General features: G+C 39.0%; 1 protein-coding gene across 1 annotated transcript in view; it reads right to left on the bottom strand.

The window, feature by feature from the left end:
- Positions 1-727: 727 nt before the first annotated feature.
- The window catches only part of tspan4a (tetraspanin 4a), a 649,126-nt gene continuing 632,931 nt past the window's right edge, over positions 728-16,922 (bottom strand). Inside the window, exons 8-9 of the mRNA XM_055154781.1 lie at positions 11,787-11,800; positions 728-796 (exon numbers count right to left, since the gene is read on the bottom strand). Of these exons, the coding sequence (XP_055010756.1) occupies positions 728-796; positions 11,787-11,800 (83 nt within the window). The remainder of the gene's footprint in view (positions 797-11,786; positions 11,801-16,922) is intronic.

Below are 16,922 nucleotides of genomic sequence, written 5' to 3'. Positions count from 1 at the left end.
AACTACTCAAGGGATTGAGCTAAAATTTGAGATTCTTTCATTTGGTGATTTTTGAAATTTTTTGCATTTTCTTCAGCCAAATCTGAGATAGCTCATAGGAAAGGACAGCTGATTTCATATGGACTGACCCAGTAAATACTCATAAATTGTCAACTTTATTCAAAATACTTTAATGTTCTGAATTCAGATTGGTTTAACCCACATTTACAATTTGAAACAGTTGAACTGTGGAATGAGACAGCCCCAAACAAAGATCAGAAAATCAGAAAGCAGGTCAGGAAAATCTTGTGACAAACTGCAGTATTGTGAAATGATGACGAGGCGGTTCTAACGTTAAATGCAGCCGTTACATCCTGGCTCTTTTGCATGTGTGCTCTGCCTGTCTCCCATTGGCTGATGCTACAGGGTTACACTTGGTTTATACAGGTCCATATTAATATCAGAAGAATAATACTGCTTCATAAAAATGTATCACAAAAGTAGCGTTGGACACAAACCATATGCAACTCAGGCGGGACACGAATACACTGTGCTTGTCGACTGTTAGCGAAGGAGGGGGGGCGAGGGGCGAAGAGGTGACCGTGGGGGGCGGAGTCACTTTCGGGGTGGGGGGAGGAGTCACTTTTCATTGTGGGGAGGAGTCTCTGAGGGGAAGCGTAGTCTCTGAGGAGGGGGGCGGAGCAAGGGGCAAGGGGAGAAGAGAAGGGCGGAGGTCAGAGGTTAAGCGCTAGGCGTAGAAGGTGTCCACTTTGACGGCCTGGCAGAACATGGTCATGGAGAAGACCAGGCCCAGGATCTGCAAACACACACAACAAGAGTTCAGGTCAGACATGGTTCAGTTTGGAGAGCCTAACCCTCTCGCAAGATGGATTTTCATGAGTTTGTGAATTTACAGTTATCACGAGAATTAATCTTGAGAGATTGAGTGGGCGGAGCTAAACATTCAAACTAAAATATATTCCTGACTTAAGGTCTTAAGGTTTGAAATCAGGTACAGACCCTTTAACCAAATGTTCTTTCCTCTAATACACAAAAAAATACCAAAAGAATGGGCCTCACTCATGAATCTTTTCTTGTTCACTTTAAAAGATGCTGAGAGAGCTTCGAGCTGGATTCACAAAGCGGTCTTAAGCTTGAAAATTCCTTCTTAAGTGACCCCCCATAAAAAAACCTCAAAACAAAACAAAAACCACAAAAACACCCACCTATGGACACCTTTGCGATCACTTACATCTAATTTACACAGAAAATGAACATGTATTTGGTTAGAAACGCCCTCTGAACTTCCAAATATGGCCAATGTGGGTTTAGTATTCTGACACATGAAAGCGCGATGGAGAGTGATCGAGGAGATCAGGTGGAGCTTCTACAGACTATGACTGCTTTACAGCTTCAGCGGTGATTTCAAATGTCCAAACTCACAGGAACACACTCAGAGAGAAAGATTTAAGTCATGAATGTTTTGAAACAAGCAAGCACTTTCGCTGTATTTATGCTGCTTTCTGCGATCGTGGACCTGCGGTAAATATCGAGGGAGGGGGCTGGGTAGATGTACATAAGAGTGTGTTCTGGTCATGGGGTTTTAGGGGGTGATGTTGGTGTTGAGTCCAGTGTGGATGACCAGGTGCAGGGCTGTGACAGAGGCCCATATGGAGGCACTGGGGCTGGGACAGACTGAGACTCACTGCAGCCTGGAGAAAATCTGTTACACCCAATAGAGAGACTCTAGAAAACAACTCATAAATGTTATTGGATCACAGAGTCATATGTTTATAGGAAATAATTTAAGAAAATATATCACTTACAATCATGGAGGAATTAGAATTTTTTGTTGGATTATCAAAGTAATAATATTCTAAAACTGTACAATTTTTGTTCTTATGAGTGCTCCTGATTGTCCATAGGATTTGTTCTTACTTCTTCTTACCTTCAGTTAAGAAAAAGTTTTGTGAAGGCCAAAAAAGTTCGTAAGAAGGCCTTAAGGAAAAATTTGTTTGTAAGAATGTTTCATGAACAAGGCCCAATGTTATTTTCTATGTTTTTAAGTCAGTCCACAGTACAGAGTAGGTCCACTACACCCTCCTCTGGTCCTAAACTTTTAGTCTTATTTAGACTTTTCCACTCCAGATCCCACACCCTCTGCTAGTGAAGTAAATAAAACTAAACACAACTGCAGGTCTGTTTATGAAGAAGAAACTTTATCTAAAAACTTGATGAGGTGGATTTTGCTCAGCATCTCATCTCATCTCCATGTTCCTTCACACCAGTGCACAGAGCTGTCACTGAGTCACAGCGACAGATACTCTGCTCACATCTCCTCGTGTCTGCTCACATCTCCTCGTGTCTGCTCACATCTCCTCGTGTCTGCTCACATCTCCTCGTGTCTGCTCACATCTCCTCGTGTCTGCTCACATCTCCTCGTGTCTGCTCACATCTCCACTCATCTCCACACAGGCTCCTGTCTATAACCGCACTCTCACCGCACTTACCACAAGGAGCTAGAGCTTCATTACAGAAACATTGGACATGATGGAGAAGTTGTTTTTGTTATAATGACGTGTCTCTAGATGATTATCCAAACAGAAAGCAGAATGATCCTCACATGAGTCTGTCCTTCAGATTGTATCAGTTCCTAAAACCAATGGTCTGTTATAAAAATTGAATTTGAATATTCCCATTAATGTAACGAGTCTAAAGATTAAAAGCTCTATACCAAATTTTTCCCCATCTATTTGAGCAAAATGTGTCTTGCCCCAGTGCAGATACACTATTGGTCAAAAGTTTTAGAACATCCAGATTTTTCCAGCTATTTATTGGAATTCAAGTCATGCAAGTCCAATGAAGAGCTTGAAATGGTACAAAGGTAAGAACTGAACAGCCAGAGGATAAAAAAAAAAAAAAAAGATAAAAGATACAAAACACAAGTCCAAGCTCTGCCAAAACTACCTAAAAATTTTTAAAAAGTGTGGTGTTCTAAAACTTTTGACCGGTAGTGAATATTGTAACACTTGCTTTTCTTTAACTTTTTTACTTTTTATCTTGGTATGATCATAAACAATACATTTCGTGCCCTCTTTATCATTAATATTAGGTTGTCCGACTAGAAACAACAAAAATCCTTACTTTTTTTTTTTGAGTTTATTTAAAAAAAAAATCTCATTACTGTTTATTTTGAACAATCATAAACGATAAACTTTTATACCTTCTTCATTACTATTATTAGTTTGTACGACCATAAATGAAAACAAAAATCCTTAAATTTTTCATTCTCATTACTGTTTATTTTATACGATCATAAACGATAAACTTTGTGCCTACGATAACATTATTATTAGTTTGTACGACCATAAACGAAAATATGTTTCTGCATGTATGTATATGTGTGTTATGCATATGTGTATAAACATTTATATTGAGTATATGTACTTTATATCTATGATGCATATATGTATGTATGTATGTATGTACATGGGTGTACATGTATATGTATGTATGTATGTGTGGATATATTTTTGTACATATGTGGGTATATTTTTGGAAATGACAGGTAAGCACTCCAAAGGTGATTATATATATACACATACATGTATATATATATATATATATATATATATATATATATATATATATATATATATATATATATATATATATATATATATATATATATATATATATATATAACAAAAAAAACAATAGGGGTAGGGCTCTATAAGTTTTTTAAACTTCATCCTACTGCTTTTGAGCACCAGAACCCAAATATGTTCATGTACATATCACTATTTTTGTTACTGTTTTGTTTCTGACTTAGAACCAGGAAGTGTACAGTTGCATGCTAGTTGTTGCATTAATGATAAAAAAAAATGCTGCTTTGGTCTCTGAAAGTTGCGAAAAGAGCTTATAAATGCAGTTATAACTGTTTTTTTCACGTTTTTAAGACAACAAAATCAGATACAGCGGCTCTAAGGTTTAAGATATTTTTTAAATGATCCCTACTTTGCATTTGACCCATCCTTCTTTGGAACTAGGACCACTCTTAACAGCAGTGGGTGCCGCCTTACCACGCCTGAGGACCCATCTGGAGCTAAACTTGGTCAGGACTATCAGGACTTTACCTCAAGACTATTTATCGACTGTATTACTTTCAGTACACAGAGCCTAATGTAATGCACCTTTATCCACTCCAACAAAGAGATGGCTCATTCTATCAAGGTTCTCATATAACATCTGGGAAAGCACTTTAATATTTCATAAAGTACTATTCACGGCCTGTTGACTCATTGGAAAGCACTGCAACCTTCAGAAAGGCATTTTACAAATCCATCACAAGCACCTTAATCTCTGCACTTTGGATCTTTCATTTGCCATGGTTGAATTAGTCATAAAAAGTTCAAAAATGTGAGCAGTTTTAGTTTAAATGTGAAAATTAAGAAGTAAGAAAACTATATACTAAACTAAATGTGCCCCTGACAGTAGCAGATAAGAGTAAGAGCCAGTGGCAAAAGAAAGTGCAGTTGAAATAATCTGTTAAAAGGCTCATATTATGCTATTCTCTGATTTATGTTATACTGTAATGTTGTTTCCTCACCACAAACAGACCTAGAGTTGGAGTTCATTCACAAATGTTTAAGACACATACCCTGCAGTTATTCTTTTAACCTTTACAAACTGTTCATTTCTGAAGCCTTCACAGTATGGTTTGGGTTTACTTTGACCCGGACCAAGAATTTCCTCGTAGTAAGTCTCTATACACTTTCAAGGAGCAGGATGAACATATTTTTCATATTTTCTTGTTCTTCTTTTGCACGTAAGAGACAACTGTGGTGTCCCGAGTGAAAGCAAACTTAGAAGAAAAAACCTCTCCGCCCCATGCCTCTTCAAAAACCAACAGGTGTCGAATTCTGGGATCCGGGGGAATCTCAAAACAGTGACCTCTTAAACTCTGTCGCCACTGTCCCATAAAAAAATACACACAAACATGGTCTGTACAGTTTCACAGTTTCAAGATTCCCTAAAATGATTCCCTGTTAGCGTCGCATTACATACGCCACGACCAAATAGCAGAGATTGGTTAAATAAAAAAAGTACCCACCTACCGTCGAGCGAACGAATCCTAATGCTGTGAGGTCAGACGGTTTCTACAAAGTGAAACTGGCTGATGAATCAGGCAAATTTTTACTACTCTTGAATGTAAAAATGGGTGAAATTTGACCTGACTAGTATGTAACATACACCTACACTAGAATCATTTGGATGATTTCAGCCCTAGAATTGTTGATCTCTACTGAACTAAAGGTAAAAAGGAGCTGTTAATTTGAAAACTGCCACTTCATGACAAGATGAAACGGAGCATTTTGAGCTTTGGGGATCTGGACAGACTAATAATAAAGGGTTACTCAAAGGGTTAACATGTGCCAATGAAATGAAACACAACACAACACAACACCAGGCATGTTTTTGAGAAGGGAACAACATTATAACCTGCCTTAAAGTCTGGGGTCAATTTTGTGTACTGTATTTTCCACACTATTAGGCACTTTGGATTATAAGGTCATTGAATGGTTTATTTTCAAACTTTTTTTCACAAATAAACCACACTGGACTTTATATGAAACACAACAGTTGGATGGGTCAGTGGGACTTTGTTTGTGGCGTTCACGGTGACTCTGGGCTTTGTTCAGTTGTGGCGTGTAGGGAGGGTGCTGTCTGGGACCAACGGATTGTCGGCGTGTTCGCAGTGACTCAGTTGTTCAGTTGTGTCTAGAAGTGGCACATTGCACTCGTTTTTTTGGTTCGTTCCTCCGTTCCGTTCCTTGTCGGCGTGGAGTGATGAGTGTGTCTGTGGGTGTTTTTCGCTGTCTGCTCCGTGTGTGTTTGCGTGCGCTGCGGGTGGTGTGGCTTTGTAGTTTACTGAAGTCGTGCTGGGACACCCGAGTGGATTTGTGTATAGGGCGCTCTGGATTGTGGTTTTTGATGAGGTTGGAGGCATTTGATCTTGCCCTATGGTGCAGAAAATACGGTAATATAGAACCTTTTAAGTGAGCCAGAGCGTGGGAGACATGTGGAGACACTTTTTTTTAAAAAATCCATCCAGTATTTGCAAAGGTCGCTGGTGCTAGACTAGTGCATGTAAATGGCCTTAGTTAATCTGCCAATACAGACATCAACACATCAACACAGACATTTACATGGACAGTCTGGTGTAATAATAGATTTGTTTCGGGTGTTTTGTGGAGTGGGTAAGACTGTTTTTAGTGGCAGGATAACTATGGCCATTGACATGCACTAGCCTAGCACCAGTGACCTCTGCAAATACAAGGACTGGATGGAATATTTTAAAAAGTGTCTCCACACGTCTCCAACACTCTGTCTCACTAGGAAATAAGGCCCTATGTCCAAAATTCCAAACTGTCCCTTTAAAAAAAATAAAATAAAATTGTTATATCTTCAATAAACAGTTGCGACAGTGGCTAGAGCAGTTTGTTCAAGGTCTGTTGTTGTGTTTTTAGGCAAGTCACTTCACCTCCATTTGCCTAGTATAAAAGTGGTGTGTGTGTGAAAGATTGGTGGTGGTCAGAAGGGCATCAAATGTTTTAGAATATATCTAATTATCTTTATAAATAGAGGTAGGTAGAGTAACCAAAAATTGCCCTCAAATAAGAATAATGTTACTTCAAAATAATATTGTAACACCTGTGTCAGAAGTTGTAGAAGACTTTGCTTTTGGTTTGGTCCCATGTATTATATGATTGTAAATGACATACAAACAAATAACACAGACAGTTCAGACCGACTGATTCAGTAATATACAACAGTTTCAATTTCAGTATCAGTTATGGCACAACAGTGAATAACTGAGTGCAAAATATATTGAGAGTCCAGCAATAATAAAGGCAGTATCTGAGTGCACAACACATACCGAGAGTTCAGCAATAGTTAGTGCAATCAGCAACACTGAAACATTGACCCAGCCCACACACAGTTCATTAAGACCCACGTCTGGGTTTGACCGTTAATCCAGAGGGAGGTAAAGTGCACCAAGAGTCTGTGAGGGGAATGTGTGAAAGTCAGCAGTCAGTGGGCATGTGGGTGTGTGTTGGGAGAGTTTTGAGGGCTGCAAAGAGCCCCCTACTGGCCTGGCAGGAGAGGTGCAACTCTCAGGTAGGTACTCAGGTACTCAGGTAGGCTCTGTGGGCTTGAGGCCTGCTCCTACAGCTCGTCATCAAAGAGTTGGAACGTGATCAGTTTTCATGGCCTATGCCTTGCATACAAGCCCTTTAACTCAGTTTGGGATGAGACAGAAGGCTCCTTCAGCTCGACTCTCAACCAGCTCCCAACAGCTCCTAACTCAGACTGAATCACAGCGGCATAATAACCTTACAGGACTTGCATGGTACCGCATGACCGTGTGACGTGACCGAGAGCATAACTATGATTTGCTTAACTGGCCCAAGTGATCTTGTGACGCAATAGTAAGAGACAGGGATAAAGAGAAAGGCATACGTTTTACACCAGATATGTCAAACTCAGGCCAGCGATATAATATCATACATGTATTAGAGTTGTCCCGCCAGCAACAGATAGAGAGATTATTTATTTAAAATGTTGTTATTATTTTATATTCTGCTTGTTCTGGATTCAGTGTTTAAGCAAAACTATTATTAAATATTTATTTTAATAAGAAAAGGTTTAACATTGGGCCCGGTCAAGCAGAAGTAAACAACAAGGCCAAAAATTCAAGTTAATTCATCTGATATAAAAATGTATTGAACAGATACATATGTACTCTAGTTTATGAAACTGTTGACCTTTTTTCTGTACCATTTTTGGTTCTAAAGTTCCATATGTTTTAAACAGACCATGTATGAAACATGGAACAAAAATTATTTCCCAAATTTCAAAGACCTGCAAATCATGTCAATAAATGGATGTATTTCATCATATCTTGTGTTATTCCATCTTTGAACTGTTGATGAAGGTACATGATTAAAAAAACAAAATAAAGTATTTAAAATGATAAAAATTTGCTTGGAAGGACTGACATATTTTATAGAAATAATTTCCTTTCATTTTGAAGTAATATTAAAGTTTTCAGAAGAAAAAAGCGACAAATGATGTAAAATCCTGCACCTTCTACTTGTTTGCACAATTTTCCCTCCGTTACTTTTCCCTCCGTTACCATGACCTTTCTTAATAAAAAATCTCATGAGTCAAAAAGTAAGAGGTTTTTCAACCTAATCTTGTACCATATGGTAGAAAACTATATGAAGCAAATATTCAAACCAGTTTGTTAAGGATATGGAAGTGAGAACCAAGAGTTATCACTGTTTGGATTTATTGCCCAAAAAGTGCTGCATATTTCATTCCCTCCGTTACCGACATGAGTTTTTAAATTTTTTGTCTTGAACTTGAAAGAATATCACAGGTTTAACTTGACCCTGTTGGAGTGTAACTCTTTCCTACATTCTGATACTTTACTTATTTCAATAGTCCCTCTAGTTTCTGAATAAGAGACATTTGAATGTCAAAAATCTGCCCGTTTCCCTCCGTTACCACTTGACTGAACCCCATTACATATCTCGAAAGAGGAGAAACCATGCAGGTGTTGTTGAAATTTTTCAATAAATATTTATTTTGGCTCACAACTTGGTCCCAGTTTTTAATTTTGGCCTCTGTGAATTTGAGTTTGATATCCCTGTTTTGTCACCTGGGTTACATATTACTCAAATAGAAGGAGTGGTTCAAGAAAGTCCTTTTTGTTGAAAATCAAACTCCTAAACAGGACCACGAACACTCAGACTGATCACAGGCTTCTGAAAATCCTTTTTGTATTTTCTCTTGTGTTTTCAGGCTATCTTAAAACACATTTGTTAGTGTTTGCAAATATGTGCATTGTATCACCATGGTAACTTCTTATCATTCTGCCATACACACACAAGGAGAACACCCCCAGCGCGATGTCACTGCGTAGTATCAATTATCATCAAGTTCTACTATATTAACATTAGCACTCCCCCATTTCCGTCTCAAAATATGAAATCCTGAAGCGTCCAGTCCAGCGTGTGTGATCTTCCTGCTCCTTTATTTGGGAAGTAGGCCTCTTAGCTTGTGTGTTTCGTTTGAACCTTTTGAGCGTAGGATCGGCGTGTCCGTGAGCTGCGCAGGTGAAGGAGTGGAACTGACTTCAAACGCAGAGCTGGAGCCCATCGAGCAGCGTGGATTATACAACGCACTCAATCTGATTATACTCTATCTGTTTGTGGGTCTGTGGGCACACTGTGAGGACTCAAATCTGTACACACACTTCCTTAAAGGCGCAGTATCCGATTTCTTTTAAAAATGTGAAAAACAGAAGCAGTTCACTCACTGTATTTATTCTGAGCATCTTAATTATTCACCAAGATAAGTTTATGAGCATTTTTCGCAGCTTTCAGAGACCAGCGCAGAGTTTTGCTGTGACGGTAAAGCTAAAAGCAACTAGTATGCTAATGTGCACTTCCTGATTCTTGGACAGTAAAAAGCGTCTGTAACCAAGCCACCATACAGTAAACAAGGGCAAAAAATTACACTATAATTGGGATTAGATTAATTAAAAAAACACGTTTATTTTTTTAGTATCCTCTTTTTTCTGTACATGTCCTCCTTTTGAAACCCAAAAAAACATCTGGGAGGAATTTCTAAATTATGCCAAAATGTCAGGTTTTGACTCTTTTTTTGAGTGTTTTGAGTGGAACAGTCTTGACTCATGTGATCAGATACAATCATGGATCTATAAGATCATCTTACACTTCCATGGACACAATCACCGACACTTCTCCAGTACCTTGTGTCTAAACTCTGCCTTTCCCCTTGTCGCTCTCATGCGCTCTCACAGCGAAGGCATAGACCACACCTTTGATCAGAAAATGCACCTACATTTATTAATTTATTATGAAGGCATATTACCTTCTGTGGAGAGGTTGGATACAAGGGTGTAGGTTTGCACAGGGACGGTGGGGACACGTCACAACCAATGTTTGGGGAAGACAAAATACTCCCAATATTTGACATTTTATTTTAATAAACAAAAATACAAATTTATTCCGATATTCTGAGATGTATTCAGTAATATGACGACAGGGTTACCCCTGCTGTTATTTCACTGGCTGCAACAGAGTGATGTCATTAGTGGTGCCAGGAGTCTAAACTGGGGAAGCGGCAGGACAGGGCCGCACCTGAAGTCGGCTTGAGCAGGCGTCAGTGAAGAAACTTTGAAAAACTTCTCAAAAGGAACTTACTTGACTTCATCTTCAGTTAAACTTGTCTTATAATGAGTTGCGGTGGAAAAAGAGTGACTATTGCCACAAGTGCATCTCCCAAACAGAGCCCTACTGACAATATTCCGTGGAAAAATGTACGGACATGACCTCACAAATATCTCATCACCAACAAGCAAAGAGAAATCTGCTACAAACTTCTACATCACTGTTATCCACTAAACAATCATCTTAGAAGGACAATGGACACAAACTGTACATTTTGAACTGAAAAATGAAACCAGCTCTCACTTAGACTCTGTGTGTTTTTAGAAAGGATCCATAAAACATATGGGGGAGGAAGCTGATAATGTCCCCACCAAAGCTGAGACCAAACCTACGTCCTTGGTTGGATGAACATGACGCAGTTCTTCATGTGTCAAACTCTACACCACTTCTTATTTGATGAAAACTGACCTCATATAAGTGGAGATACAATCATAAATCCCAGATGGAAAAGTCTGAAGCATGGCAAACTCAGATGCACGTAACCCTGACACACACACATTACACGTCCTGATAAAGGCTAAAGTCTGTAGTGTTTGTCTTGCTCTGAATCACAGACTAAAGCCTCCTGTCTGTGAGATGAGACAAGAGCAGGGTTCTTATCGGAGCAGAGGACAAGGGACATAGACACTGAATAATAACCCATGAAAAAATACATACAGGCTACTTTATCTTATATTACTGAGTTATGGCTTAGTTGAGCTCTAAAATCCAATGAAATACAGTAAAATTCTCCTTTTGAAAACCTCAGACCCCTGATATACATAATATGAAACATTTGCAATGTTAAATCCAAGCACCCATCAGAAAGTACCGCTTACAAAGCATAAACATCGCCAAGGATTTTGCCCTCGAACCCGGTGTCATCTTTTTTGATAACCCCAATCTGGTCACCCTATGTTAAATGCATGTTTAAATGGCCAGAAAAAGTGTTATGTGTGCACATTTTGGATGGAAGTTTTGGTGTTAATTGCATGGGTAAACATATGGGCATGTGCTGATGTTACACATATTGTAGCAAATATGTAAATAATATAGTACAGAGTCCTGCATGGGTCCATTTTTGGAGACCCGCACCCGCCCGTTAACCCGTGATTATATTAAAGTTAAACCTGCACCTGCCCGGACCTGTTAACATTCCACCTGTTAACCGCCCGTGCCCGTGATAAATCAAACACAAATGAAAAGCATTCTAACTGAAGCATCCATCAGAATGTGAATAAAAAAGTTGCGACTTCGAGAATTACAATCACGAAATTAAATTAAACGGTTTCGCTTTCTTCAGTACGAACACAAATTCACAACCGAGACTCGACTGTCATCACTTCACAGGCTTTATTTACTGAATAGAAGAAGCACACCACTGAACCAAGACTAAACCAGAACTGAACCAGGATTCACTGTCTGAACAGGCCCGGAGGTGAGCCTGCGTAGTTTGACGGGTGACCGCAGGTGTTTGTACCAGCGCAGAGCTCCATGCCACACGGAGGTAAGTGCAGCTGTTGCCCAATCGTGCTTTGAGGACACTCTGCTCCGCGGGCTTGGGTTTCGTTCTCTCTCTTAAGTCCAAGATTCGTCCTGGTTTAGTCCCGATTTAGTCCTGACCCGCCCATGTGTAATTACTACCCGTCCTCACACCCACCAGTAAAATTCCAGAACATTAAAACCCACCCATTTCAGCAACTATTTCCCATACAGGACTCTGATATAGTAATAATCTGTCATACAATAGGATTACCAGTGTGTAGGCCATGGGTCTCCAATCTTTTTCCTTTTGTGAGCTACTTTTTGTAAAAAAAGAAAATGCCAGAGAGCTACTCATTTTTGGGGTCGCCAGAAATGTTTTAAATATAAGAGCCATGGTACGCCGAAGATGAGGTAGAGTTAGATGCCTATAAAACATAACTCATTATCCAATTATCAGTGTACAAATTTAGGCATAAACAAAATACATTTACAAAGGAAAGAGGAATTTAATCAATCAAATTTGACTTATTCAGCCCATTATCTCTAATGCATAAATCCCTTGGCGAGGTACTTGGAAGGAGGTGAGGAGCTACTGATAACTCCCGAGCTACAGGTTGGAGACCCCTGGTGTAGGTTATGTCTCACTAACTGTCCATCACCGCTAATGTTAGTTTATCCGAGTTTATTACCTCAAACTTGTACACTTTTTAAAATGACGGCAATCTCTTTTTAACGGGCGTCACTGCTAAAAAAAACGAGTGCTGTTAACTTTATTTTCATTCAGGTGATGCACCTTGGACCCAGAAGTGACATCACACTTACAGTCCATGTATTTTCACTTTTCTTTTCAACCTTTTTTTCCATAGCCTGCCACTTAACTAATGTAAAACTGTGAGAAGTATTTACCCCAGGTCGCTTACTATCCCACCCACACAAGTAATGATTAGAAAAACCTGTCCTATGCATTTTAAAGGGACAAAATCAATTCCCCGCGATGTAAACTCTTTATTAGATCTGCAATATGGTGCACAGTAGAGCGGGGCAATTATTCACATCTGAACTGAAATGGAGATTCAGTCATGTCTAAATGTCAGTGAGCAGCTTGGGTCTTTTTAATGGAGAGATCTTCAGCGAACTCTCTGTAAATAAAACATATGGTTTGGAGATCAGACAGGGAGAAATTGGGCTGTTGAAGTGCACTGATTACAAGTCTGTGCAATTCCTTTTCATGAAATCAATAGTGAATTTGTAGTTTTTAATTCAAATGTTATATGGATCGAGGAAACTAACGCTTTGCCTGTCTTGCTCTGGGTGTTTTTTAAGATCAGATACAAGTTAATTTTAGAGTTTAAGTTAAGGTTAGGCAAGTAGTGACTATTAAAGGGTCCATATTACGCTATTTTTTTGATCTATGTTCTAATGTAGTTTTCTCATCACAAACAGACCTGGAGTTGTTGTGTTTTGTTTCATTCACACATTTAACACACAAACCCGGCAGATTTAGACTCTTAGGTTCTTCTTTCAAACAGAAATCACTCTGGTCCACCTTGTGATGTCATGTGGTAATACAGGAAGCTCTCCATGTATTTTTAACAGAGCATTTTGAGCTTTGCAGATGCAGACAGACTAATAATAAAGTGTTACTCAAACATGTGTGAATGAAACAAAACACAACTCCAGATATGTTTTTGATCAGATAACAACATCTGAACGTGGATTAAAATTCACAAGTTAATTTTGCGTAATAATAGGACCTTTAAGATTGGGATAAGTTACTTAGTTAAATCTTTGGTCAATTAACATAATCATCAATCATATTACAATGTTTTAACACAGAAATTACGTAAGCACTAAAGTTATTCTACAGAATGAAGAGGTTTAGGTTGAAGTTTAACACTTATTTTGTGAAACCATATTAACATATGGAATGAGATGGCAAGATGGCAGAAAATCTGTTAAAAAAAGAAAAAAAAAGAAAAAAAAAAAATCTTTTATGAGTGCAGAAAAGAATACCTAGTTAATTCTTTTGGTATACACACATACACAAATACAGACACACAATCCTTTACACATCAATGCTCTTGCACAAAAACACACTCATCCATGTACACATTAGTATTCATACATATTATTATACACATACACATACACAGGTACTTTGTATAATTGATGGTTGTAGTTAATCTGTAAGATCCAGAAGGTAAACTACTCTATATGATTTATTGTATTTCTCTATATTTCCCTATACTGTATTTTTCAGACTATAAGTTGCACTTTTTTTCATGGTGGTCCTATCCATGTGCGATGTATTAAAATATATAATTTCACATGTTCGTTATTTTCACACTGACAGCCACAAGAGGCTCTAGTCTTGTGTGTCAATATCTGCTACTACTATTACTCCTAGGCCACTGTTACTTCATTCTACTGTGCATGTCTCCTGCAGAAAGAGCCTCTGTCCTGTCTGTGTCATGTCAGTGTCTTGTGGGATTTCAGTGGCTTTCAGGGTTTCCCAGGGGGCGGGGCTAGGCATATCGATTAGGTATAAGTGGATGTGCGACTGCTGAAGTTTGAGACATTTCTTCTCGTCATTTACGCACTCACCTGCATTTAACACATATGGGTCATTAAGACGTATCCCACTCATTAATGTTATTTTAGCATCATAACTTAATTTATCACACGGTAATAAACTGTTAATCATATTCTGCAGATTAAAAGATGCAGGTAGAGAAATGAGGAGCCGAAAACGGTAATCAAGCAGCAGAAAGAAAGTTCGGATTGAGCGAGAAACTTGAGAGGGACTGGGGCGAAAAGCAGAAGATACTCTAAATGCAATGAAGAAAACAAAAGCTAATCGTGGGTAAAAGGCAGATTTAGCTGGAGTTGGCAGAGTTGCTCAGAAGTGACACAGAGGATGAAGAATTGAATGGATTTAGTGATTTGGAGTGAGATGGAGAGTTTGGTAAACTTGTTCTGTTCTGTTGTTTATGTTATAGTTTATCTGAAGAACTGTTCATATGTGACGTTAACAGTCTGTTCTATTGTTATTACTAGAAGTTGACTTTTAAAATTAAATGTCTGTTCTTGGTCTCTGATGTTATAAAATATCCCCCCAAAAATGTAACTTATAGTCCAAATGCGACTTATATGTTTTTTTTTCTTCATTATGCCTTTTTTGGCTGCTGTGATTTATACTTCAGTGCGATTTATAGTCCAGAAAATACAGTAATTCTGGTCTTTATACAGTAGAACCCACCTATACATTTTGTGTAATGTGTAAATTGTTTTTAGAGCCTTTTAATGTTTCGTTTGTTCCACAGATTAACACTTCTGACGGAGACACATTGACTTTTCAGGCTGGTCCTCACATTATCTATTATTAGCCTGACGTCTGAAACAAAATGAATGCAAGTCAGCGTGATGTCTCCAAAAGCTTGTAAACACAACATGCATCTACATATGAGTGTATGTGTGTGTGTGTGAGTGGGGGGGGGTGGAGAGAGGCTGGAGCAGAGTGTTACTAATGGTTACAGTCAATATGGGACAAAGAGAGCGTGTCATATTGCGCGTGTAAGGTCAGCGGTTGATTGGACTGTGGTTGGAATGATGAAGTGATGAGTCTGTTGCTGTTACTATGCGGGGCGTACGTATGAGTGTTTATATGATTCTGAACTAAATGTCACGTCCGGCACCATGCGTTCACACAAATCATTTCTCCCGTCAATGTAGCATGTAAGAACCAATCACGGCCACAGCAGCTTGTAACCGTGGCGACGAGGAGGAGGGGAGCCGGTGGTGTACTGTGACATCTTTCAGAACACTTTTCTAACTGTCTCCCTTTGCTTCACAGAAAATATTCCACAGTAGGGCATTAAACGGGATATAGAGGATACCACCTGCTTCTCTCCAGTGGATGGATAAGTTTAATGCCGTACTATGTAGTACTGGAAAATCCATGTATCATTCGTTCATTCGTTTTTCAATATAAAACCAAAAGTAAAAACTACTATTTTCTTCATTATTTGTCTCTAAAACCAAAATGAAAAAAAAACAAAAAACGATAATGATTCGTTTTTTTTTTCAGTTTTCGATTTTGTGTTTAAATGAAAAATGGAAAAAATGAATAATGGCCGTTTCCCGTTTACATGTCTTCCGTGACTGCGATGTCGGAATTTTGCACCGCATACGGACTGAACCAGGACTGAACCAGGTCCGGGACCAGAGCGGACTCCGAGCTTTGACTCCAAGCCTCTGCGGGGTCCGAGGCTCAGCTTCGAGCTCCGGCCCTGCCGTGGGTTCTGATCCTCCGGTCTGGTCCTGGTCTGGTCCCGGCCTGGTCCCGGTCTGATCCCGGCCTGGTTCTGGTCTGGTTTCGGTCTCAGTCCCGCTTTGGTCCCGGTCTGATCTCTGTCTCGGTCTGGTCCCGGAATGGTCTCGGTCTCGGTCTGGTCCCTGTCTCAGTCCCGATGTTGTTCCGGTCTGGTCCCATCCGTACACGGTACAAAAGTCTGGCATCGCAGTCACAGAAGTCACATAAACGGGAAACGGCCGTTATCCTTTTTTTCCATTTTTCATTTAAACACAAAATCAAAAACTAAAAAAACAAATCATTATCCGTTTTTTCATTTTGGTTTTGGAGACAAATAATGAAGAGAACAGTTGTTTTTCGTTTTCTTATTTTTGGTTTTATATTGAAAAACGAATGAACGAATGATACACGGATTTTGGAACCTCCACCTGAAGTTGAATTGTTTCCTGTTTCCTTTTGACAAATTCTAAACAGTAAGCCAGTTCAGTTTCCAAATTTTTTCCAGACACCCCAGTTGCCGCCATACTGGATCTAGATGCTAATGTAATATAAATTCCAAAGAAAACATGCAGTCACTACCCAAATGATCAATATCAGGTTTTTGGTGAGTTATGGTTAGTGAAAAGTTGCGGAAAAGCCAACTGCGCTATTGTGCTGGTACACCTGTATGACATACTAGTTGGAAAAAAAAAACAATGGAGTGTTTAAAGGAACCATGTGCATTTTTATTTCAAATGTTTTTCTAGCTGTATACATTATAATTTGGTGTTTAAACCTAAAATACCTCTCTCTGATTTAAATGGTCACTACCTAAACACCAAGACCTACAGTCAATCATGAAT

Source organism: Boleophthalmus pectinirostris, unplaced genomic scaffold (genome assembly GCF_026225935.1).
Source record: "Boleophthalmus pectinirostris isolate CB_2022bp ecotype Guang Dong unplaced genomic scaffold, ASM2622593v1 HiC_scaffold_19, whole genome shotgun sequence".
Taxonomy (NCBI): Eukaryota; Metazoa; Chordata; class Actinopteri; order Gobiiformes; family Gobiidae; genus Boleophthalmus; species Boleophthalmus pectinirostris.
This window is presented reverse-complemented; position numbering and strand designations above follow the sequence as displayed.